The sequence below is a fragment of the Aphelocoma coerulescens genome, chromosome 4, assembly GCF_041296385.1.
Source record: "Aphelocoma coerulescens isolate FSJ_1873_10779 chromosome 4, UR_Acoe_1.0, whole genome shotgun sequence".
In the NCBI taxonomy this organism is placed as follows: Eukaryota; Metazoa; Chordata; class Aves; order Passeriformes; family Corvidae; genus Aphelocoma; species Aphelocoma coerulescens.
In genome coordinates, this window is record NC_091017.1 from 19,114,305 (window position 1) to 19,140,888 (window position 26,584).

Here is a 26,584-nt window from a genome sequence, read left to right on the forward strand (position 1 = left end):
GCACAAGTTAAATCACCTCCTTCTGCGGCCCTGGCGCAGCAATGGCAGGCTGTAAATCTTGGAAAATCTGGTCCCTGCCAGGGCGGAGTGCTGCTGGAACTCTTGGGCCGTTCCCTCCTTCCCTCCAGTCCTCTCAGGAGCATTCAAAACGAATTTTATCTGGAATCAGTGTCTGGTTCCTACCTAACGGCTTAAACCCTCTGTATGCAGCTTGTGCAGGATGCTCTCGCTCCGCGGCAGGTGAAGCACCTCGCTGGTAACAGTGAGTCGCTTTCCGCCTGCCACCTCTCGGGGCCACCCTTCTGGCACCGCTGAACTCGCCATTAACAACGCCCGCCCCGGCATCCCCGCTACCCCGGGATCCTTCCTCTCCCGCAGAGCTGGCAGCGGGAGGTGGCGGCGGCACGGGGGGCACACGGCGGGACGGCGGCGGCACGGAGCCACACCGGAGCGCTGGAACCGCGCCGCTCCCTCCGCGGTGGGACGGAGCAAAGAGCAGGTGTGGCAGCTCTTCGTTCGGTGTGCGCTGCCGATAGACAGCTTGCTGCCTGTCTGTCTGTTTGTTTCCAGCGCCCACCTTGTCACTCCCACACAGGCGAACTTTGCCCACCATCTCTCCAACACCTGCTCCTCCCTAGCGCCAGTGGCATCTTTTACTTTGATGGCACGAGCTTCCAGAATTGAACGCCACTGTGAACCTTTGTCTCCTGGGAGCCGGAGAGCCCGCGGGAGCGGGGCGGGGGGGAGAGGTGCGGGCAGCAGCGCTGCGGGCAGGGGAGCGGGGCCGCGCTGCCGCGGGGGCGCGCCGGGAGGCGGCCGCGGGCGGAGCCGGAGCCGCTGCCGGAGCCGGGGCCGGGGCGGGGCGGGCGGCCCGGGGCCACCATTGGCTGTCGCTATGCGGTCCCGGCGGCCGCCCCCCGCCCGTCCCCGCCGCGGTGCGGGGCGCAGCCGGCGGCGCGGCGGCTCCATGGAGGCGGCGGCGGCGGCAGCAACAGATGCGGCGGCGGCGCGTCCCGGCCGCCCGTAGCCGCTGTGGGGCCGCGCTGCGCGGGGGCCGCCGCCGCCTCTCCCCAGCGCCCGGCCGGCGCGATGGCCGCGCCCCGGAGGGCGGCCGGCAGCGAGGCGGGCACGGCGGGCACGGCGGGCGGAGGGCAGGCCATCGTCTGGCGCAACGTGGTGCTCATGGGGCTGCTGCACCTGGGCGCCGTCTACGCGCTCAGCCTGGTGCCGCGGGCGCACATCCTCACCCTGCTCTGGGGTGAGTGCGGGGGATGCGCTACAGGTGGGGCGGGGGCGAGGGGCGGCCCGCGGCGGCACCCCGGGGCAGCGGGCGCGTCTCGGTTTCCCCGTGTCCGTCCCCTGTTTACCGGCGCGGTCGCTTTTGTTCCCGAGCCCCCCCCCCGGCCGCTCCCGGGATGCCATTGGCAGCGCCGCGCCAGGCCCTCGGTTGCTGTAGAAACAGGAGGCGCTCTCCCTCCGGTTACATTTATCAGGTTTTTTAGTTAAAAAACCCAGTCAAGCGCTGATGTTTCGGTGTAAAGGTCTGAGGGAGGACGCGTTGCCGTCCCTTTGCTGTTTCACCGTGTTACTTTGTGAACACTCACGGTTTTCTGGCCCGGTTTGGAGTAGAAAATCAGCTCGTCGTTTGTTTCTTGGGGAAGGCGATACATCTCATTAGGGAAGATGTAAAAGTCGAGGAAGAGCTGTAAGGTGCTGGCACAGGGAAGATAAGCCCGGCTCTGCTTTCTGAGGGGAGATGGCTTGCAGTGTCTGTCCTGCTAGCCGTGAAAAGCCAAGGATTCGATCTGGGAAAGAGAATATGGAATACGGCATCTTTTCTTCCATCCTGTAGTGAGGTCCCCTTTTCTCCACAAAAGAATGATGCTGGGAGAGGAGCTACACAGAAGCACTGCGGTATTGAGCAAGGCTTGTCAGGGTTTGTGAGACCAAATGGATGGTGAATGTCAGCATCACTATTTAGCAGGCAGAATCATATATTGAGTCATATAAATCTCGGTGGCCAAGAGGGTAAAAACTTGTGTGCTGCTTACAGCTGATGCAATTTCTTGGATAAATAACCTGGTTTTGGGTGAGTGGAGAATATAACAGCCCCAGAACTCTTTTATACAGCCGAAAGAAGGGTCTGTGCTGCAGGAACTCACAGACGTGGAATTTGGGTTGTTAGGCTGCCATCATTAGTGTTGAGGTGACTCTTCAGAAGCCCCAGCTTCTTCTAAATGCTTTAGAAGTCAGGCTTATTCCTTCTGTTAGAGGAAATCTGAAATCTCTTTTTCAGTGGTTCAGCTTTTGATATTCAGTCTGTTTTAACCCCCCCGAAACCACCACCATTGCTGCTTGCAGTTGGGAAATAAATCTTTCCATCAATTACCATCCTCAGTTTCTGGGTCCCTGGAGGGCACCTGCGTTTGACTGGCAGCCTGGTTTGCACAATCCCTCACCTGGCTTGCTCATGACTAGAAGAGGTTTGTGGGGTGGTTGTGTTTTGCATAGTTTCCTTCTGTAAGCACTACTCCTCTCGCCTCCCTATTCCTGGTTGTGTTCAAGTTGATTTCATAGTTTACCTTGGCCACAGCTTGAGGCTCAGGGAGACCAGGAGAGCCTGTGGGAGCTGTATGGCCGGAATGCACAGCCTGTGGTCTGTTTTCAACCCTTTTAGGTCCTGTAGTGTGCAGGCAGGTGGGCTTTCTTTTTCTGTTTTGCCTTTCCAAGAAGACAATTTGAAATCATCTCTGATTTCACTGTCCTTAATTACAAATATCCCTGAGGCTGGAGGCAAAGGACAGAATTACCAATTCAGCCCTTCATCCTCTGAGGTATTTTTTCCTAGTTGAGATTAAACAGATGCTAAATAATAAACAGCTCTCAGCGACTTTGCAGCTTAATGCCTTTCCTTCTGAAAGTGAGAGCCTCTCATTTCTTGACATCATTATTTTTAACAGCCACCCTAAAGCAGACCACAGAGTTTTTACAGGAGTTTGGTGGGTGGTTTTTACAGGGGCTCCACAGCAGGGAGTGAGGGCACTGGCTCCAGCTGTCCTGGACACTGCGTGCCACTCTCGCATCTGGCTGCTGCCAAGTCTGCTCCCCTCAGAGGTGGTGAGCAACATGAAAATACACACTCTCCTGCAGAATATGCCAGACAAATTAGCTTGCTGTCAGGCTGCTGACCTGTTTCTGAGGTGCCTCTGAGCGACTCAGGGCAGATAAAAAAGGGTGGCTGTTGCCTAAGTTGACAAACGCACCTCACTTCAGTGTGCAAGGAGCCAATCAGTAAAGTTGAGTTGGAAGGAAAAAGTGTCAATCAGACGTGTCCCTCGCCCTCCCCAGTTCTCCACGTCTCCTTCCCTGTGCAGATCAGCTGTGAGACTGCCTTTCTGTGGGCGCTGGCTGCCAGCCAGCCTTCGGAGCAGGGCTGGCATGCTGGCAAACTTGGATGGCGGGTATGAGTGTAGTGTCAGGTAGTGCAGGGATGTGTGTACGCTGAAGGGTGCAGATGGAGGAGCTGCAGCCTTCCATGCATCCCTCCATGGTTTCCTTTCTCTTCCCAAGCTTTCCTGGGACTCGAGGAGCTTCCCAGTGATCCTGTGCAAGCCCTTGCATTGCTCCGCTCCATGTTCCCCACCACTGCTTGTCCATGGATAAGCTGCAGGAACAAGTGTGCTGGGAGTGGGATGCCAGTGGCTGGCTGTGACCTCCGTGGTGTCTGGCAGGAAGCCGACAGCTTCCCGTGACTCACCACTGCCTGCTTGGCTTTTTACCTTCTCCTCCCCCAAGACATCCACCTCTCGTTGTGTTCTCCCCTGGGGGAGGCCGGGTACAAACCCTCCCTCTGTGCAGGGCTTGCTTTCCTCCTTCCCTTCCCACCCCCAGAGGCAGCTGATGCAGCACCGATTGAAAAGTGGAGCTGAAATGCCACTGTGCCACCTAGAAAACAGCTGTTCAAGCCAAGCTGCCTGCTCGGCAGGGCTCATTTCCATTGGTAATTTATTGACATTTGTCCAGCTGTACATAATAGACAATGGGAAAACGCTGCCAAGGAAGGCTCAGCTGGTTGTTTACTCGGGATTATCTGTGCTGCTCTGTTCCCGCTGCCTCCCGCACCGGCACCTTGAGGCCCGTGCTGCAGCTTCCCACACCTCACGTGGAGCTAGGGCTGCACAAGGGATCCCAAACAGCACTCTGGGTGGTGCAGAATTGGGGATTTGAGTTGGTGCAGAACTGGGAACTGCATTCTCTTTCAAGGGATGTACAGATAAGCTGGTTTAAACACAGGCTTTCAGGGCCATCCCAGTGTCTCTGTGGAATTTGACTTCAGTCCAAGCTGAACAAAAACAATGAAATTACTCATGTCAAAATTTTCCATGAGCTGGGAGCTGCTTTGACCCAAGAGGCAGCAGACGGTGTGTGCGAAGCATCGAGCAGCCCCAGGCTGTGCCCGTGGGACAGCCATGGAACCTGCCGAGTGGATTTGGAATGTCCCCTGCTGCAGCAGCCCAGGCTCACTGGGAGCTCTCTTGCCTTGCTCTTTGCCAGCCTGACCTGTGGTTTGGTGCAGGGGTGTGTGGAGAAGACCCTGCTGCCTTCCCCTGGCACTCAGCACCACGGAGGTTTGAAGGGGAGGTGTCACCATTCTCTCCAGGCCCCCACGAGGAAGTGAAGCAGGGTGGGAGCAGCTCGCTGCTGGTGGGGCTGGCTGGGCCAAGCATGCAGATTTCCCAGGAATTAACTTGTGCAAAGGGGTGCTTGTGGCCAGCTGTGGCTCACTGGTGTCCTCTTTTGGGCTGGACATGCTGCACCACCTTCCAGAGGCTACCTGGGAGGAAACTCTGCAAGACTCATCCCCTGCAATAGTAACGTGCCATTAAATGATGCTTCTTAACCAGGAATCTCCTTGCTCCAGCCAGGCCCATGCTGTGGCAGTCCCAGTGAGGTTTATCTGTTTGATTTAGGAAAACAAACTAAAAAAACCTCTGAAATCCTTGTACAGGCAGAAGTACCAGCATGTTTCACTGCAGCGCCCGATGCTAATGGCTGCTCACAGTTTCTTTAGGTGGGCTCATGATTACTTCCTAAAGACTCCATCTGGGGGATCATGTGATTTTCTCAGATTTTGTATGGGAAAAGTTGCTTTTTAGCCTTCACAGAAGGCTTGTGAGGAAGCGCTTGAAGTAGCCAAATTAATTTTAGGAAATAGAGCTGCCACAAAAAAGATTAGGCTGTTTACCTGCTTTAAAACCTTTTATTTCAGGCTGCTGAAACAACTTTAAAAACTTGCACAAGCATGGCCACCCAGAAATCCCAAATCACCTGGGTGTGTTTGGCAGAGCTGCCTGAGGGACGAGTGAATGTCAGTTCACACGCTGTGCCCTGCCAGAGCTTGGAGTTGGGAAGGAGGATGGCCTTGCCCTAATGGTGCTCATATGGGAAGGGAGGCTTGTTGCTGTTGTTTTAGCTGCTTTTAGGAGATGTTTTAGTGCTCCTGAGAGCGCCAGATTGTTCATGTTCAGCCGTGGCGGGCCCTGTGCCATGCTTATCCACAGCTTTCCCCCGTGTGCGAGTGCTGGCTGGCTGGGAGCGCAGACGGAGCAGCGGTGCTGCCCAGCTGCACTCCTGCTGAGGTACAAGCTGCTCCCAGGCAGGAGTCTGGATCCTGCCTGGCATGCCTGAATCCTGCCTGGGATGCCTGGATCCCTTTAATAAGAGAGATTGAAGCAATTGTGGTCTTAGTGCTTTGGGTGATCGCCTGTTTCCCAGGCTGCCTGGTAGGTAGCACGCCTGTGTAATAAGGCACAGGTCGCTGTTGTGCACTGCAGATTCAAGTTTTATTGGTCCTGCATGGTTCCAGAGCCTCGGATATTCTTGAGTGCCACCTGCTGGCTTTTTGGTTGTTAACTGGTTTTAGTCCCAAACCATTTCCACACGCGGTGTTGGAAACTCGGCGCAGACAGCTGTAAATAAAAAAATCCGAGCTCCAGGGAAGTTCTCCTTGGTACCTCTGTGGATGAAGGAGAGTGCAGACACTGTCTCTGTTTCACACCCAGTGAAATGGAGACATCTGATGGAAACTTCTCTGTCGCTCCTGCTGCTGTTCTGGAGAGGGGTTATGCTCCTCTGTGTCCTGGACAGTGGTTATGCTCAGGTGATTGCTGTAGGCAAGGTTTTGGGTCAGGAAACAGGGAACAAGTGCGTTTATCCTGGGTACGCGCTGAGAAGGGCTTAATGAACAGAAAGACCTTCCCTTGCCTTACTCTCAGGAATGATCTCTTGGCTGCTGGCTCCCAGAACAGTCCCAGCTGTGAGCAGGGAGCAGCTCTGGGAGGTTTCTGTGGAATACAGGAGGCTGGCCTTGTTCATCAGCCCCCAGCTCCACCATGCTTTCAGCAGTTCAAGGCAGCAGCTGGTCCACTAGATGATGAGTGGAGAAGAGGTGGAGCATCAGAATGGTAATTCCATCTCTGAGGTGCACAGGGCAGTAGCCCTGCTTGTCTCCAGAGAAGTTTTGGACTGGCTTGTCCTCCCCTGGCTAATTTGAAAGCATAGTTATACAGCTGTCACTCTTAATAGCCAAGTTCTTGGCTTGCTCCTTCCCTCCTGGCATCAAGAGCTGAATTCCCATCATCTCTGACAAGAACAAAATCTTTTCTCAGACAGTGTTTCCCTCCTTAAAAATGGGACAAGCCCCAGAGCTGGAGGTGGCTGTAACACATCTGGGAATGGTCTGAGCTCCGTGTCCATGGTAAGACTGGGAACACACCCTCACATAATGCACAGATGGAACAGCATCACAGAGTCACTTGGGTTGGAAAAGACCTCTAAGATCATCAAAACCAACCATTAGCCCACACTGCCAAGTCCACAATTAAACTACGTCCCTAAGCACCACAAGTGCACATCTTCTAAATCCACCCAGGGATGGAGACTCCACCACTTCCCTGGGCATCCTGTTGATGGAACAGGTACGGATGGATACAGTCACTTGAGAGTGTTCCTGGGTCTGTTCCAGAATCCTGCTCTGAGATGATCTCCTGTTGAGGACACTCCTGCCTGTCAGATGTTTTCCCTTCCCCAGTGTTCACTCCCCTCTTGTTTTAACTGTTGCTGGAGGTGGTTCCTTAAGGTCTTGTCTGTCACAATGATCAGCTGTAACTATGTGGTTTTGTTCCTTATCCTGATTTAATCCCTTGTGCATTGCTGGTGCTCCTGTGTTGTTTCCCTCCATCCTGTGTGCTGCACATCACATGGTCACTGTGAGCACGGCAAAGGAAGGGGGAAAAAATTCCGTGTGTGTGCTGAGCCCTGGATGCATGCAATGGTTCTTTGGTCCTGTTGCTCTCAGGAGTGGGTTCAAGGCAGTCCTGAGGAGTTCCTGCAGTGGGCGTGGATGAGCAAGCAGGGGAGCTGTGCCTGCTTGGACATCGGGATGTTCACCCAGCAGAAAGCACTGCTGGGCTGCTCTGACCTGTGCCCCAGGCAAGCCACAAGAACTTCAAGCACTCTTTCCCTTTGATCTGTGTGATGAGGACAGAGATGATAGCTGGATCCAGCAAAGATAGAAATCCCTGTCTGAATTTGGCAGGATTGTTGGCATTTGGGCTGCCCCCTGACATCGTGGGCTTGGGAGAGGCATCCCTGGGCAGCAGCCCTGTGAAGGGGAGGTTTGTTGGCACCCCCAGAGCTGGCTGTGGCAAACACACAAAAGCCCAGCCAAAGGCCACAAAAGCATAAAGTGCCTTCTTGAGCCGTGGTCCAGCAGCCCCTGAGCTGGTGCAGGCAGCTCTGGGGAGTCATCAGGGATTTCTGGCTCTAGCTTTTTATCTTTGGTTCCATGTGCAGGTGGGGATGGCAGTATGCAAGCTCTGAGGAGTTTCAGTGAATGAGTCAGGATGGACTTCTCTGCAGGAGAAGTCTCAAGGGGCTTACTGTCTTGAATTTAGTGTGAGTCCTCATCTCTGCCACTCCACCTACCCTCCCTGCAGTCACAGCTGCACTTGTAACTAACACTGATGTTATAATTGAAGCCAAGCAATTTCTTGTAATCAGATTTTATTTTTACCATGTAGGCTAACAATTAAATGTGCTGCCCTACTGGAGAGCTGAAACATTAACAATAACTGTGCTAAGTAAAGCAAAGCTGATGTGAAACAGAGGGGAAGGCTGTTTGTGATGCTGGCATCAGGAATCCTGTGTGCCTGCCATCCCTCTTGTGCAGGGGCCTCAACAGCAGCGGATGGGGGTTTCTGGAGGATGTTTTTCAACATGTTTTTGGACAGTGGCTTTTCAGATGATGTTCTGAGTGCTAGAGCTTGCTGGGGGAGCAGAGCTGGGCTGGGGCAGGGCTGTTTGTCCTGGAGGGACATAGTGAGGAGTCATTGGGGGAGCGTGGGGAGCAATCATCTGGTGAGTGCCCCTGGGGAGCATCAGCCTGCCCACACACAAGGTCTCCTCGTCTGCCCTGGCACCATCCTCTAACCTGACAGCTCTGGCTAACTGACCTGCTGGGTGCAAGGGGCTTGTGCCTTCTAATTTTAATGAGGTTTAGTGCTTGCAGCCCAGTTCTGAGGCTCCAACTGCCAAGAGTGAAAGTTGGAAGAGGCCATTTTTTGCAAGAGGCTTTTCTCTGAGCTGTGTTTGGTTTTGGAAGGGCTAGGGAAAGGTGTAGCAGCTGAAAGCATACAAGTGGAGCAGACACAAAGCATCTAGGCAAGGTGCAGTGATACATTTGGACTCTGAAGCCCTGAAAAGTGAAATCCATCAGATCTCTGCTTCAGTGGTCAGGGGGAGGGCACTGGGTCAGGCAGGGCATTCCCCTGTCATGTACCTGGTTCTGCACAGGGCAAGCTTTGGCTTTGTCCCTTTTTGGACAGGGATGCTAAACAATAACTAAAGAATAACTAAACCTTCTTCCTTGGGGCAGAGCTGCCTGCTGAATGCAAGGCTCAGGGATGCTGTGCTAATGGCTTAACCATGCTATTTCTCTACTCTGTCCTTGAAAAAAAGAGGTAAAATTGGCATTATTTCTGTCTTGGCATTTATAGAGCACTTAAAACCCACCAGAGAGCACAAGTCAGTGTGCGGACTGAGGACAGCAGTGAGGTCACTGGGAGAGAAGTGAAATCTGCCCATGGTTTTGTGATGATGCAGGACCCAGCTGAGCTGAGACAGGCTACACATAAGCATCAAAAATTTCAGAGAAACCAAAGCATCTTCCAGCCTTCTCTTTTGATCTAAAAATACACATAAGCTGTTCGACATCTTAAGGCAATCTTCAGTTGCTGGTGAGTTCAGGGAATCTGTATTTCCTTCCTAGGGGAGTTCTAGCATTGGCTGGAATAATTGCTTTCAGCCATGATTTCCATTGCTCTATTGGTTTTATTTATGTCACATTGGCTGCAGTTGTCAATATGAACGTTTCTGCTATTCCAACCGGAATAAAGTCTTTTGTATACTCAGCCAAAAGTGCTGGCTCTGGGGAATGTTCCTGAAAATGCATACACAGGCATGTGCATCCAGGCAGAGGCAGCCTGGATTTCATGAGCTGGGGATGGCAGGGCCAAGGGGATGTGATAGATGGCTTCTCCTGGAGCTCCACCACAGTACAGAGGTGTAGGAGCAGGACATCATCAGCAATCATCTCTGCAGCTCTGAAACTCTGCTTCCCCTTTGCCTTTGATGTGCTTCCTCTTATCTCTTTCTCTCTTGGCTCAATTTCGAGTAGCTCAGAGGATGTGTAGATCTAATTTTAGATGAAACTTTCTAGCCTGAGATTTCACATGTTTGGTCTCCACAGGGAAGCGCAGCTCCCCGTGAGAGCTGGCATGACCTGTATGGTGGGCGGCCCAGGGAATTGGTGCTGCTGCACTCCAGTGCTTTTTATTTCTCATTTGCTTGTTTGAATCCAGCCCAAGGAGCTTTTGATGCCAGCCTTTGATAGTTAGCAGGGCTCAGGGAGCAGAGGGTTGGCTAGCAGAGCAGTGTTTCCTTCCCAGAGACCCCAGGGCCAGAGTGCTGATTCAACATCACTTCTTGGCAGCAATTTAGGGACTGTGGTGAAAATTTCCTCCTCCGTAATAAATGTAGTTCCAGGTCAGGAAACAAGACTTTTATAGTAGGATGCTGCAGGTTAAATGATGTGTTACCGCTCCCTGGTGTCTCTTTGCTGTGGAGGAAGAGATCTCCCAGGTTTCCCTGGAGTTTAGCAGTAGAGATGGGTACTGGGGACTTGATACCTAATCTACATCCAAAAATGCTGCATGCTGACCCTGGCCCTCCCACCAGTACAGTGCGTGACATCAGCCAGCATTTTAAACTGAGCTGTTTGGAAGGACTGCTGGTCTGATTTGGGGTAGGAAAACTTGCCATTCTGAGGGCAGACGTGGCATTTTAAGAAAATATATCCCCAAACTCGACATTATCTAATGAAAGCATACAAAAGCATACCAGGCACCACAAAATGATCAGCTGCGTTTCCAGTCTGAGCCCTGAATCAGAAGAGAATCTTCTACCTCTGTCTGTGTGTGTAGTGAAGTGCAGGATCTCTTAGGAGTTCAGAAGAGACCAGGCGTGGTGCAGCTGCTGAAATGGGTGGCAGTCCTGCCCTGAATTTCAGTGGGAATGGAGTTAGGCACCACTCAGCACTACTGGAACTGCTTTCCCTGGTTTGGTCATATTAGTCCTGAATCTGCCACTGAGTAACAGCAAAACCCCCCAAGTGAGGAGGAGAAGGCAGATACAGGATATGCAGATGTAATTTAATTTTTAGAAAGGAAGAAGTCAGCACTGGAAGTTACAGGAGTGTTACATATTTATGGCAGTCAGTAAGCTATGCATGTTTGTGCTTGAGCAACTTGCTGTTTGGATGTCTCATGCAGTTCTTGCAGCCTAATGGAAAACTTGGGGTTTGACTTGTTTGGTTAGTAAAAATCATTAACAAGGAATTTTCATCTGATTGAATAAGCACAGGATGCTGGTGTGGAAGTAGGCAAAAGTTCCATGTCCATCTGTGTTATTTTTAATCCTCAAATAGTTTTTTTATATAAATGAGTCAAGTTGTGGTATCCTTTTATATGTGGGGGAGAAAAAAATGGCCTGTGCTAAGATGAAAATTTCTCGGCAGCTTGCTTGAGGCTTTGCTGGCTACTGTGGAGAGAGAATTTCCACCAAATGGTGTCATGTCATGAGATGTCTTCATCATGAACAGCATTTTAAGGTCAGCTACCTCCAGCTGCCCTCTTGCTGAAGAGGTAACAGATGTCTACAGGTGAAGCACAGCCCTTGCATTTGTTAATTTTAATTCCCCATGCAAAAGATGTGCTTTCTTTGCCATTAATGTGATTAGAATTCATTTCTGAGGAAATTACTCCCTCCTGTATCCATGGGATCTTGGCTCCTGATCCTTGAACTGCTGGAGACATGGTGTGTGTTTGTAAAAATGTGTAAGCCTTTGCTGAATGTAACTTCAGGCTGGGCCTGGGAACGTGTCAGACTTTGTAGGCTAAACAATGTTGGGAATGTCATGACCCAGCAGTGGGACCTCCACCAGAACAGAGTGCTGCGTGCTTCTGAAGCTGTCCCCAAAAAGGTGACAGTAGAAGAGCTAAGGTTTTTCCAAAATAGCAACTGGAAGCTGAAGACACCACCGAAGGAGCAGGTCCCTGAGCACGTACAAAATAACTCAGTGGGTGGGTTGTGAGCAGGGCTTTGTGTCAGGGGGTTCGCAGAAGGGGACAGCAGCCAGCACAGGAGTAAATGGGGCTGATGTCCTCAGAACAAGACATAAAACCAAGTCCCTGACCCTTGGTGGCTATCCTGACCCAAGGTCTGTCACCTTCCTGGTCAGAGCAAGTGTGATAACAGCTCTGGGACAGCCTCCAGTAATTACTTGCCTTGGTAATTACTTTTCACATACTCTCTGTGCAAAAGGCCACATCTTGAAGTCCACACAGCTGAAAGTGTGCAGGCAGTGCTAGTGCAGCAGTAACTGGGCTGTGTTGTCTTTTTTTTCCTTTTAAATTCTTTTATTTTTACTCTGTCTCCTCTGCATGGCAATTCCCCTTACCCCTGTTAGAAAAAGTGTGGGGCTAGGTGAGCCACTGCTCTGATTTCACAAGGCCTGCCATCTGTCTTGTTTGAAGGGGTGAGCACTTTCCCCCACATGTTTTTCCCTGTTGTTGGTACTGAAGAGGCACTGGTGAGTTTCTGCCCTGCTTGCTGGCACTTGATGTGATACACCCCAATTCTGGCTGATGTAAGATGTGTCATCACTTGACTTAAAACCAAGCCTGCTTCAGGAGCAGAAAATAGTTTCTTACATGCTGTAACGTGCAAAAAAGCTCAAAGGTTCACAGAAGTTGCCCAGTCCCAAAGTGTGTTTGGAAAATAAATCTGTGGTGGGATCTGTGTTTGGAACAACTCACGGAGACCAAAGTGTGAGGATGATGGCTGTCCAGGCCTGTGCCAGCTTCAGAGTAGTCACCTTGCTGTGGTTGAATGCAGTGTTCAAGTCCCAGTGAAGGGACTGGGAGCCACATGGGAGAGGTGCCAGCAGTGGGACTGGCGAGGGCTGATTCCCTTCCCTGCTCCCGGCCCTGCTGTCCCTCCTCTCCGTGCCACCCCTGCACAGGGATCGCAGCCACTGGGTGTGAGTTGGTGCCAGGCTCCGTGTGCTGCCACCCCCTGGGAACAACTGGGGGACGTCATTCTGTATTTTAAAGATGGTTTGTGTGTTGACAGTAGTGCTATTGTGAATGTGCAGTTGATTCTGTTTCACTGCTCCTATTTTCCTGTCTGATGTGTTGTCCCTCTGAGATAATTGTGATTTGCTCCATCTAACTAGGTTATGTTTGACATTGGTAACGTGTGGATAGTTGCTATCCCACTGTGTCTCCTTGTCATCTGTGCTGAACAAGGGTGTCCAGTCATCTCCTCGCTTTCCAGAGCCAGCATTGTCTGTTCAGATACGCAGAGTGAACCCAGTGCTTGTTGAGCATCTTGTTTTGGTTGATTTGTTTTTTTTAATAATGAGATGAAAGTCAAAATCAATCTGTAATGTGCTGGATCCAAACAATAAATGCATATCTTTGTAATGGGGTCCCAGGATTTAGAAACAGAATAATTTTATAATATAAATAATTCTAATTTTGATATTCAGCATAAAACAGAATTGAAATTTTCAGAGGGTGAGATCTTCTCCAATTTAAGCAACCACTTAGAGCAGAGTATGATTTTCTGATGCCTGTGAAGCAGATACAGACTGTGGCAACATCTCCCCGTATCTTCATAAGAGGCCAGTTCCATGGACACTGGGATTTTCACATGAGCTTGGCCTTGGGCTTAGTGAAGCTTTTCTGGAAATGCACCTATGGGCACAATGAATTGTTCCAAAAAAGGTGGCTCAAATGTTTTATGCTGTTGATTTCTCATCCATTTTTAAACTATTTGCCTGGTACAGTTTTCATTGCTTCTGTCTGACAGTGAGATGATACCTCTGTGCTTCCTTTTCAAAATCACGCTGATATCCTGCTGCCTTATCATATGGCCCACTGGGAATGTTTTATGAACTGTTGGTGATCCTCCTTTCAGGCTCCTGCTTTCCCAAGCTTCTCATCCTCATTACAGATCCCTGTCTCTAATTACTGCTCCCCAAACTACATTACTTCTCTCTGTCTTTGCTTTGAGCCTTACTTTCCCTGTTTCTGCATAGATCCTTGCATGTTTTCTTAGCTCTCTCACTGCTGCTCCAAATATAGCATCATCCACTGTTGTAATTAGTATGCTGTTTGCCTTTGTTTCAGGCCATTAATAAGAATGTTGAATAAAAATCTTCTGCCTATTGATTCTGGTGTGTTCCCATAAATAGCATCTGTGCACAGGCACAGTGTACTGGAAGCCTAGCAACCCGCCAGCTCCGTGTTTCCACATTACTTTAACCTCATGTGTCTTGTCTCTCTTGCATCCTCTCCCTGTCCCTGTGCACTGGGTCTCTCTTTTGTCCTTTTGCACAGGTTTACCTGCTGTTTTCTCTTCCCTCTCTTCCTCCTTGTTCCCTCTTTTAAATGTTTCTGCCACTGCCCCGGTTCTGAATCATTTTGCTTGTGCTGTGCTCTGTCGAGTGAGCTCCTGGTTGGAAATGCTGCTGTCAGACCTTAGCAGAACATGCAGAGGACACATGTGGCTGTTTTTCTCTTTGTACATTAGCTATCCCACTAAATTAAGAAGAAATACAACATTAATTGTTTTAATTCCAGGTTGTTTATTGGTACTTTTCTTGTGGTTTTATTCTTATCCCCCTTTTTCTGCAATAAATATTATTTACTCTCTTACTTAGGAGACCTCTTTAGCCACTGGTCTAAGAGGGTGTGTTCAGTATAAGGAGGAATTGCTATTAACTGGCTGCTTTGCTTTGTATTGTCATCCTTGTCTATTTCATTGACATGTTCACCCCCTAGGCACACTCCCATCCCCAAAAATGAGACAGGTGGGCAAGTAGTGGCTTTCTTCTCATACAGTTACTGTAGCTGTGCATGATTAATGTAAAATCAAATGGTTGGTAGTCTGATTTTTGGTTTGAAATCCTAATTTATTCTGCAGAGGAGGGCTTGAGACCTATTTCTTACATGGCAGATATTTGTCATCTTGGCTACCTACATATTGGGAGTTAATGGTCAAGTATTATTTTTGGGCACCCTAATTGCTGTAAGAATCACAAAACTTGCCATCACCGAACAATTCATTTGTCTGACAGGATTTGTTTCTGCTCTGACACTGAACCTCCTGAGTAATTTTTGTTTGTTTGTTTCTGAGGATGTTTCAGCCCTCAGGATTTATATTAGGAAGATTTCCTGCTCTTGTGATTCCTCCTCTGCAAAGCCAAAAAATAGGCATGTTGCGTGGGTATAAGCCCCAGCTGTTTCCTTGATCACTTGAGCACTGCAGGAGTGGGCTGGGGCTGGCAAGTCGCTGGGGGGCTGGAAAGGGCCAGAGAGGGTTGTCCCAGATTGTGTTCAGTGCAGATGTTCCCTGTGGTCTCTTACCTGCCATGCAGCCTCCTCCTTACAGTGGACAGAGAAGGGAAGTGAAATCAACCCTAATGTTGCATATCTCTCATTCTACCCATTTATCTTTCATTCTCATTTTAAGCAATCATTCATGATTGAGATGGATGGATGCCCTTGAGAAGCACTTGGTCAATTAAATGATCTGTTGCTTTGAAGTGGGAGAAAAGCCCCCTTGTGCTTTAAGGAGGCAAAGAAACTGCTGAAGATGGGAGATTTCAGCCCGTGACTAGCAGGAGGTTAACCAGTCATAAAGCCCACAGAAAATATGTTCTTGTAATGATTCAGGACTCTAACCCTAATATTTTTATGTTAGCTGGGTAATGTCAGTATTCTGTGTGTCACAGATCTGTTCCCACAATTACAGTAATTTGAGTGATTTGGAAGGCTTTATTTGGTGATGTTTCTGCACAGCTCAACATCACACAGAGAAAATGGCAGGATAGGTTTTCCCTAATTTCATAGAAGTCCAAGCCCTTGCTCTAACAAGGCACATGCAATAGCTGCAAGACTACAGTGGAGACTGGAGCATAAGGAGTTGTGGTGTCAGCATTTTACTGATCTGAGAGTAATCTGTAAATTCAGCAAAATCTGTAGATAATGTGCAGAGAGAATGCCTGATTTTAGTTCGTTTCTGTACCTCCCTTCAGGCGAGTAGAAATTTTAATTTCATGATAGGCTTCAGTACGCTGGGTGTAACTGCACAAATGAGCCTTTTCTAGGAGTACCATGAGCACTCAGCCTGCTGAAAATCAGAATTGTCTCTTCACTGATGGCAACCAAAGCAGGTTTTAGAGAGGCATCATCTTTACTGGGACCATTCTGACTCCAGCTGTCTGCTGCATCTTTTGAGAAAGGCTTTGGTTTGCTGTACAGAAGATTACAGGGATTTTGGCCGTGGACATAATGGGAAGCAGTTTGGGTACATCTGTTTTTGATGGATCCACCAGCGGAGTGGAAAAAGTCCATTTGCTTCTTCAGTCCGCAGGGGTGACAATCAACATGAAATATGGTTGCTGTTATTTTCCCAAATATCTTTCTGTTACATTTCCTCTCAGATGCTGCCTTTTCAAGCACTGTGAGCTGGGAGTTGATAGAGGGACACAGTAGACACACACCTACATATACATTTGTTTTCTTCTTGCAGAGACAAATGTTTTACATTACGTACTGGGAAAAGCAGACTGTGAATTCCTGTCTAGCCACTGCCTGTCTGCTGGACAGACTCTTGTGCAGACACAAATAGAAACCCCCTTTTTGGGGATCGCGTTTCCCCTATTTGTTCTGGTGACTCTGTTTAGGTATTTGAAATAGGCTGTTGTAACCAAAACATGTCTGTGTGTGTAGGGTGGCAGGGAGCCCTGGCTAAGCAACACATTGCTGCAGATGGTGTAAATTGATTTGAAGTTGTCCTGCAATATTCTTTAGTGTTTGAATCAGCTCTTGTTTTAATTTTACACTTGCAAAATGAGCCTGTCCTCTTGGCAGAGAGTCTGTGAGGCAGAGGTGGGCTGAGAACCTCACCTCCTGTCTGCCCAGCCCCGTCTCCTGAGTGACCCTGCAGGTGTCAGCAGGCAGGGCAAGGACCATGTTCACACCAAAGAGAGCACAAATAATGTCATTTGGCCCCGTGGCACACCCCATGTTTTGTTTTTGTGTCTTTCAGCGTATTTCTGTTTCCTGCTGACGGCTCTGGGCGTGACAGCTGGCGCGCATCGCCTGTGGAGCCACCGTTCCTACAAAGCCAAGCTGCCTTTGAGGATCTTCCTGGCTGCAGCTAACTCCATGGCTTTCCAGGTGGGCTGGTGTTGCTTGTTCAGATTCTTGACCTCCAGGCAGCTCTCTCTGCTGTGCAGGGATCCCCTCAGCTTAGAGACAGCAGAAGAAATAAAAAAAAAAATCCTGGCAGAAAGACAGACATTTATTTGCTGTAACACATTCTGCTGGCTCAGGGGATGCAGAGCCCCTCTCACCACCCACGTAACAATATGCACTACGTAGACCAGGAGCAATAATTACTTAAGGACCAAGCTGAATGTGACCAGGTCAGAGGCTCAGCACCCCTCACCACCCCAGCAGCTGATCTGTGGCACAGGTCAGGCCCCACGCTTCACAGGACAACATGGAGACTTTTATAAGGGTCAACCTGATGCAGATGTGTCTGTGTAACCAAGTGTCTGTTCATCCAGGCAGTTGGAGACTTTGTGCCCAGAAAGGAGAGCAGGCATCCTTTCACAATCTTAATTTATCTCTGTTTTATGCAGCGTTTTTCACCAGCCAGATTCAAATACATTTGTGAAGAAGTGTGTTACTAGCTCTGTACTTACTGGTAGGCAGTCTTAGACCACAGAAACACTTGTGTAACACCCAGCTGGTTGTAGGAGTTAGCCCTGAACCAGCATCTTCTCAGTGTGAATTTGGTTCCTCCTCTGGCTGGTAAGGATAGGGATATGAACCTGCACTAAAATTAAACTTATCTGTACTAAAATTAAACTTACTGATCTTGGCTGCCATAACCCCTTGTGGCACCGAGTACCACGTATGTGTTGTGCCCTGAGTTTTCCTCTTTTTCCTTTCACTCTGGTTGGTTGACTTTCTGTTCATGTACCTTGACAGAGAATGAAAAGAGTCCTTTTATCTACTTCTATACTGCTCATTTATCATCTTTGATTTTTTCTTTTTTGAGGTGGAAAGAATTAATTAGTTAGCTCCTCTACACATTACAAAGAGCACAATGCTTTTGCTTGAAAATGGAAATGTGTCCATTTTGACTATAACCTTTCTTTATTCAGAACTGTTTCCCATCTGCTGCTTGGTTCCTTGCAGAGCTTTACAAGCCCTTTGCTCAGTGTGTTAAACAACTGTTTTGAGTTCTGAGAAGCCCCTGGTACTGTCTCCCTGATCTCGTCTTTCACAAGTAATTTAAATGAATGTGTAGAGCTGTTTGCAGTGAGCCTGCACACAGGGATTTCATTGCATTCTGCTCCCCTGTTGCTATGGTTTTTGCTCTTAGCTGCATTGGCCTCCTCGCTGCTTTTGTCTGAGGACACGGTGTGGTTTGGAGGCAGGGAAGTACTTCAAAGTAGCTTCAAGCCACCTTTGTGCCCTTCATATCAGAAACAAGATGAAAGGCCAGATTGCCCACTCTTAAGTTTGAAGTAGTCTGAAGCCTGCTCCTAATTACCACGACATCCATTGCCTGTAAAGGCTGTTTCCACCACCACAAACAGACAGTGAGTGATGAGTTTTCAGGTCCATCTCCTTCACGTTGGCTGTGGGAGGAAGAGGTAGCACTGGAGACATGTACAGCATACCTGGATGCTAAATAAGGAGGAAGTATTCAGAATTCGAAGGGCAGGGGAAGGAAACTCTGCTGTAGAGTTTTAACTTGATGCTGCCTGTGCTGTGACATGCTGTACCTCCTCTGGAATACCATCAGATGCAGCCACTTTTGCTGTGTTGCCTCGTGGATTTTTTATGATCAGAGCATGCTGAGCTGTGTTTCTTTCCTCCATCTAGAATGAAGCTCTCACAATTTTGAAAGACTGTGCTTCTTGCTGTCACTTGTCTGTTTCAGACATAGGTAATACCTGGCTTATTGATCTCCTAGTATTTTAAGTTCAGCACCTCAGCTGGGCCATGCTGGTTTCATCTCTGTGGCACAATCTGTGTTTGTGCTGGGTGCTTTTGTACACAGCAGGAGTGGTGGTGTGGCAAGCTGTGTCAGCACATGGAGACTGTCACACAGCCCAGGCTATTGGCATGTTTCAGTCTGCAGGTTTATTGAGGGACCTGCTAATGAAACCTCATGGCTGCATCACTGTCACAGCATGATGCTGTTGCTCTCTGCGTTGGAAGGGATTTCACCCCTGTGTTTACCCTAAACTTGATCAAAAGTGATGTGTTCCTGAAAAATGGTTGCTATTAATACACGCAGAGCATATTTACACATGCTGTGCTCCAGTTCTTGGTGTATTTATTGTCAACAGCTCTGGCCTCCGGCCTTTATTTCCTCTTAGCCTTTGTGGTTTTTAATTAGATGCAGTTCAGTTGTTTCACGGCTTCCTAATCCTTTCATCTGGGGAATCATGTTTTTTTTGCCAGCTCTGCAGGCATTTGCTGTGGCATGAAAAGCCAAGTTAATTTCTCACAGTATCATTGCTTTTCCTGGTTATCTGCTGTCCCACAAATGACTTATCAAGTGTTCTTGTGACAAACTGATCAATAGTCTCACTTGGAAAATTATATCTGGTTAGGAAAAAGGACCTTTTCTAAGTGTGCTTTTTGCATAACCCTGGTTTATTTTTAAATTACTTAATGTTGACATTTTCCAGTCATAGGGATATTCCCACCGAAGCCACTTGAAGCAGTGTAGAGGTTTTCATTCCTTTTGATTTCTCTGTAGGAAGGTAGAGGTCTGCCCTTGTTCTCACTGAGGACTGGGTGACTTCCTTTGCTTTTTTGTAGTTTACTTTGTTTTCTCATGCAATGGGATAGTTAAGGTGCAACACACTGGAGCACTGGCAAGGGGCTGATCTTTGCTTCCTCCTCTCAATGTCTTAAATGAGTCAGTGCTGCAGGAAAATGTCCCCCTCATTCCCAGCCCACTCCCAGCATCATTGTGTTCACTACATGACAACAGTAAAGGGCTGAGCACAACTGAACGCAGTGGAGCTGAGATCTTTCCAGGGCTCTTGTTCCTCACTTGTCCCTGGTGTGCTCTTGCAGGCAGAGAGCATTTTTGCAAAGCTGAAGTTGGATGTGGGGCCATTTGAGCCGGATTCTCTAGCTGCTCTTTGCAGTTGTTCCCAGAGTCGCCTCAGTGCTTTCTCTCAAACATTGATAGCTGAAAGAAAGCGCAATGACTTCTGCAATGCTTTTAGCATGGGGCTTTTGTCTCACGAAATACAGGTGTACACAGTTTCATTATCCTGTGCTTGCTTTGTCCTGTGGTATGTTCAGTGCCCAGATGGGTGGTGTCCTGCTCTTCAGAGACACTGCAAATGGTTTGCTCAAGTTCTGCCGGGAGCAAAACTGCTGTGGTTGGTGGTTGTGGGTGCTGTTCCTAAAAGTAACCCAGGCCTTTCCTTCCCTGGGTATTTCTGCTTGGGTACCCCCCGACTGTGCAGAGATGGAAATAGCACCCTCTGCTAAGAACTCTCTGATCAAAGTTCACACTCCTGTGGATCTGGGCATTAACTGACATTTCCATGTTTTGGTGCTGGTGTTGAGCAACTCGATTCACAGATGAGTGTGTGGCCTGAGGCTTGCAAGTGCTGAATGTGCTTACAATCCCTTGCAATAACAGCTCAGCACCACTGCAGAAGCCACCAGTTTAGTCCAGGGCATCCTGTAGAGCAAACTGGGAGGTTGAAATCCCTTTGGCTTAGTGAACTCAGAAAGTCTCTCTTCATGGATCCAAGTGTGAAATTGTGGTCCATCCCTTTCTCCCTGCAATCCACATGATTCCATTTACAGCCATAAGGCATTTCAGTGTCATGTTGTTCACTACAGTAGTTGTAGTGATCCACAAGTTCTGTCCCATTTTCAGTGCTGTGTTTGTGCCTGGAGGGCACCAGCTGCAACCAGCTGAGAAAGAGGAGCTGAGAGCCTCTGCACAGTAGTCCCCTGAAAATAAATATACAAGATTCCCCATAGCACAGTCTTAAAATAACAATGTAAACATGGATGTACCCAGTCCCAGCAGCACATCCTCAGACACCCAGGGCAGGCTGACAATGGTAACTCACACAGCAAATACCCAGGGAGGCCACAGGGCCAGGGCAGATTGATGATGGTAACTGCCAAGAGGCTCTAACAGCCCTTTCCAGTCCTGAGACTTGTCCAGTCTGTGTCCCCAGTTCCCAGAGCAGGTCCCATTCCGTGTGGGGACTGACGGGAGCAGTGTGAGGGGCTGGCTGGCTGCAGAGCTGGGGGTTTTAGTCAGCAGCCTTTTTGAGGAGTGTCAGAGAGGGGCTCATTGCTGTTACTGTGGGGGGGGACTGGAGGCTGCAGTGCCTGGCCCCTCTCCTCTCACCCCACCGTATTTTTTGTGCAGAATGACATCTACGAGTGGAGCCGAGACCACCGTGTGCACCACAAGTACTCGGAGACAGACGCGGACCCGCACAACGCCCGCCGGGGCTTCTTCTTCTCCCACATCGGCTGGCTCTTCGTGCGCAAGCACCGGGACGTCATCGAGAAGGGCAGGAAACTGGATTTCACTGACCTGCTGGATGACCCTGTCGTCAGGTTCCAAAGAAAGTAAGTGCAAGCACTAGGTCCTGGTGTGAGGTGGGAGTGCAGGGGTCCTTCCACCTGGTGGTCTGGTTGTGGCTCTTTCGTCTTTCCCTTTTCTTCCCCGAGATATCCCTGCCAGCTTGACTGCAGGTGCTGGGATGCCTTTCCTCTGGCCCCCACTATTCCCGTGTGGCTGACACTTGCTGACTGTCCTCACAGGCTCTGTGGCACAAGCAGTGAGCCCTGTCCTTGTCCCTCTGCTTTCCCAAAAAGCCAGGGCTGGTTATGAAAACAGCTGTGGCAGAAGTTGCTTGGATCTTGGCCTTCTTCTTTGATCACAGGAGCAAACACTGCAGTCACTAATTGCCTTAACACAGAAGTGCACACTTCACTCTGCAAGGTCATCTTTGGCACCCCTGGGCCAGTGCAGGCCAAGTGCCACCTCTCCCAAGACTGCCATTCTATACAGAATTAATTATCTTCCTTGGGAATTAGCACAGTCCTAGTTTGGTTTGCTGCACACTCTGTGAGAGCTTAGAATTGAGCAACATTCTTTGTGCTCTGTGTGAGTACCTGTGTTTTAGGCACAAGAAGACTTTCCTGCTTGCAAGCATTTCATCCAGGCACTTTGGAAAATTGCTTAAGGCCATTTTTCTGTATTTTCTGAGTGAGGGGAGCAGTCAGTTGAGTCTAAAAATCAGGGTTTTTTGCTGCTAGTGCCCAGATTTCTCTAATGCAAAAAATTACCATTGTAATGGAAATCTTACAGGAGTGAGGAATACTTCCCTCCATGTATGGTTGCTTTTACTGGTTCCTCAGTTGGCAGTACCTGTTTGCAGCAGCTCCTTTGGAGTTTGCTGCAGCTCCTCTTGGTTATTGCCTTTTCCAAGACAGCAGCATCCCACAAGAAGCAGGCTGTACTGCTTTGGTCATGCTGCAAAGTGATGAAGTATGTTTTCTGCAGGAAAGTTGTCTTAGCAAATGTCTCTGCTCTGGATATGGATTTAGGGCTTAGTCCCTTATCTGGAAATCAGAATTTGGGTTTCTCCTTTCTACAAGGTTGCAGTGTTGGGGTTTTTTTTGACAGCGTGGAAAAACTAGCAGGTCAGATCAGTAAGAATCATAATAAATCCTTCTTGTCACGTTTTGTTTTAAGGCCAAATTGTTAGCTTTGCTGAATTTAGTGGTGCTGCTGAGTTGTGGCTGAGGCACCACTCAGTTTAAAACCACATCACTTCAGCTGAAATCACAGTACTGCTCCAGGCACGACTGACAGCAAAACCTACCCTCTGTGAATAACGGAGCAATAATCCTGCAAGGGATGTGAGAGAGGAGCTCACAGGTGAAGTGTCTCCATGACAAAGTTTTCATGTGGTGAAAGCAGCGCTGTTCCCCAAGCATGTGTCGAGGCATTGATTCCCCTGCACTCCAGGTAAGGAGGTTTCACTCACTCCAGGGTGGATGTTTCAGTCAAAGGGGAGACAATGTACTCAGATGCTTGTTCAGATGGGAGATTTCATGTCTTCATCAAAGACTTCAGTCTGGGCTTCTTGCATCTTGCAGAATGGTTTTAATTGGTGCCTGATAAGCTGTTTTCATATTTTATTCTATTTCCCCAGAGTAGTAGAAGCTTTTAACTTTGAAGGAGTTTTCTGGACTGGAAAGTATTTTTCTCCTCCAGCTCTACTTAAACCCTGGCCTTGAATTGATGAGGTTTGCAAACCTTATCAGAAGTCAGTCGTATGAGTTGGAAATTATTTGTTATCTTTGGTGGAGCAAAGAAAGGGAACTTGTTTCCTTGGAGGGCCTTAGCTCAGGTGAGTGAGGATAGAGTTCTATGAAAGAGTTGAGGAATGCTCTCTTTTCACCATGGCTGGTGTTGCTGTAGAGCTGCAGATCTTCTTCTGGAGCCCAACATGTGAGGGATAACCTCCAAACAACAACAAAATATATCAAGCAAAGAACATCTAGGCAAGAGGTTGATTTATTTCATACAGAAGATGATCAAAACTAGTTCATGTGTTACAGATGAGAACTGTGTTCATGAAAACTTCTTTCCTTTCAAAAATACTTCTAATATTAACATTTTTCTCAATCCTCTGTGGGTTTTAATTGAAAATTGTTTGGTTTTGTCAAACAAAAATGACAGTTCTTCCTATCCAAAAAACTTTCAGCAAATGCAGAGTTTTAATAACTGTCTAATAAATCCAAACTCTGTTTTTCCTCATCCCTTCCACAAAACTCAGAAAAAGCAGGGGTCTATTTTAAACCTGTCATAGGGGCACCAACAAGATGGGTCTTCCTTTGCATTCCTTTTTTCCCTCCTTACCTTGTAACACCCGCAGGTATTACAAGAGCTCAGTTGTGCTGATGTGCTTTGTGATCCCCACCTTCGTGCCGTGGTACCTGTGGGGCGAGAGCCTGTGGAACGCCTACTTCCTGGCCTCCATCCTGCGGTACACCATCTCCCTGAACGTCACCTGGCTGGTCAACAGCGCCGCCCACATGTACGGCAACCGCCCCTACGACAAGAACATCAACCCCAGGCAGAACACCCTGGTCACCCTGGGAGCCATTGGTGAGTGCTGCAGCCCTGGGTTTGCACTCTGCGAGCTCAGAGTGATGTCCCATCCTGTTTCACCCTGGTTGGGACTCTGGGTGCCTGCAGCTGGACGCCGCTTGGAGCCAAGGTTTGGAGGAGGCTGGAGCTTGCACGTTCTAGAGGAAGACGCCCTTGTTGTATTGATGGTGCCCACGTTGAAATAATGCCATGTAGTCTCTGGGAAGGGAGGTGTTAGCACCCACCCAGCAGCAAGCTCTGCTCAGCAGAAGTGAGTGACCCCACTTCTTACCCAGTTGCGTGTCTCCCCTCTTGAAGCACTTCTGGTTTTTTTCCCTGAGCATAAGGCATGGGATATGCCCCTTCCTGCTGGGGAGGAAAGCCCAGAGCAGTGAAATGGAGTCTGGTTTGGGTCTGCCCCAGAGCTCTGGGGTGGAGCATAACCTCCACTAGATGCAAGACTTGGGAAATGGGTATTGGAGTGCCCCACCTGCGTGTGTTCCTCTGTTGACAAAAGTGCCAGCCATGTGGTCTTTAAACTCCCTCTCTGTTTTTCAGGTGAGGGTTTCCACAACTACCACCACACCTTCCCGTTTGACTACTCAGCCAGCGAGCTGGGCCTGAAGTTCAACCCCACCACCTGGTTCATTGACTTCATGTTTTGGCTGGGGTTGGTCACTGACCGCAAGCAGGCCCCGAAGGAGATGATCCAGGCTCGCAAGGAAAGGACTGGAGATGGCAGTGCCTGAGGAGCGAGGCTGCGCTGTGCCAGCGCTGCTGTCCGCGTGGCTGGCTGGGTGTGTGCGTGCAACCCCGTGCCTGTGGTGGATTTACCTCTGGGTAAAATTATTTTTTTGTTTCAGATCAGTTGGGCTGAATCAGTTCCCCCAGGAATTGATTCAGCCACAGCTTCTTTTTTTTCTTTCCTTATTAGCTGTCTGATGTCCAAACTTAAGACTATTAAGTGTAAAAATGTTACATATTATTTAATATTGCAGTTAAACAGGAGAGAGATTGATTTTAGTCACTGTAGTTCATGTCTGAGATTTGTTGTAATTTGCTTGTTCATGGTAAACGTTGGCAGGTTGAAGGAACTAACTGTCCTTTCCAAGTGCAGTTAGGGGAGATTTTTGTTCCTACTGCTAATCCAATAAGCTTTTGAGGCGCATCTTTCGGGGGGGATAGGGCAGGGCCCAGTGTGCTGTGTCAGCTGCATACTCATGGAAAGGACAGTAACACCACTGATGAAATACAGTATGTCCAAGGGGAAAAATCACCCTCAATTTAGTTAGATGTTAGTTTGGAAACCTGCTTTCTTCTTTTTGTTAGCCCTGTTAGCCAGCCCAGTGCACCGCTGTCTTTGCTAAATATGAAAACCATTTATTGCTGAGCAGGCTTTTGTGTTGAAGATTAGTCTCTATACAGTCCAAAATACCAACTGATGCTATATTGAGATGGTTCCTTTGTTGTCACATACACATTGTAATTGTAAATGTATGGAGCTCCACCATGTCTTAAGCCAAATAAAGCTTCGGTTTCAATGTTTGGAGACCTAAGTCATACTCTAATTAGTCATGGCCATCGATGCATGCATATTTTAGCTCCTTTTGCACAAGAGGCCTCTTAATTTCTTTTTATGCCTTTGACTAGTGGGTCTTAGAAAACTGACCTTTATCTAAGTCAGAGCCTGTACTAGTATTTCAGCTGCATGCAACATCCATTGGTTTCTGAGCAAAATATAAAGACAGTTATGTAGCTTCTGAATTTTAACAGTTGCCTTGCTTAACCAAAAAAAAAAAAAAAAGGAAAAAAAAGAAAAAAAAGGAAAAAATACTAAAAAAAAAAGGCATGTGGATTTAATGGGACATATAGCCCTTTGTGTTAGATGTTAGCCAGTGCAGGAGAGAGGCTTTGTACTGTCAGCACTGGAGCACTTTTGAAGATAGAGGGCATGATTTTCATTTATGAAGAAGGTCACTGCCTTGCTCCTCGGAGAGGGAGTGCCTGTTTCCCAGCCACACAGCCCCACACCCTGGGCAAGGCAGGGATCTCAAGATAACTGAGACTCAGGCCCAGATATTTTCAGGAAAGATGCAAAAGTGGGGAAAAAAAATAAAATGGTTTCTTTTTTGTTCTGTTTCTTGTTTTTCAAATGATGCCATATAATATAAAAGAGTTGTCTTTATTCTGTCTTTCATCCAGCAGGTGTTTTAAAAGTGTTATTTTGCCATTAATGATGTGTAAACTCTTGAGTGATTTACAATAAACAGTTATGAGTTAGCCTGGCCACTGTGTTTAATTCTGAAACATCTCCCAAAGCAAAGATCTTTGTGCATCACACATCAGAATTACAGCAGCGTTTCGCTTGGCATTTCCAGCTATGCATTTGGTGTGGCTCAAAATGCCTCCCCCCTCAGCACTTCTGAATGTCAGGGGAAGAGGAGGCTGTCAAATGGAAGGGCACCAAGAGATTTGATTACTTAGGGCTTCCTGGCCGAGCTGATAGAGGGGGAAAAGAAACTGGAAGCTGACATAAACTTGAAAGGAGACTGTGGCAGGCTCTTGCATGTGAAAATCCTGCTTGAATAGAAAAATACCAGCCCGGTGTGACTGCAGGACAATGCTTTGGCCAAAAATATTAAACATTTTATTTAGATTTTGCTGTAAGTTCTCTTTGTTTCTGCTGAGATGGGCCTGAAGACCGGGGTATGCC

The 26,584-nt window shown here is 48.4% G+C and overlaps 1 protein-coding gene across 1 annotated transcript; it reads left to right on the forward strand.

Moving 5' to 3' along the window:
- The first annotated feature begins 924 nt into the window (after window positions 1-924).
- SCD5 (stearoyl-CoA desaturase 5) lies at window positions 925-26,151 on the forward strand. The gene is made up of 5 exons (XM_069012971.1): window positions 925-1,258; window positions 16,738-16,868; window positions 21,130-21,335; window positions 23,657-23,889; window positions 24,430-26,151. Exons 1-5 carry the CDS (start codon window positions 1,090-1,092, stop codon window positions 24,618-24,620), a joined length of 930 nt encoding a protein of 309 aa, XP_068869072.1. The 5' UTR covers window positions 925-1,089; the 3' UTR covers window positions 24,621-26,151.
- The last annotated feature ends 433 nt before the right edge of the window (window positions 26,152-26,584 follow it).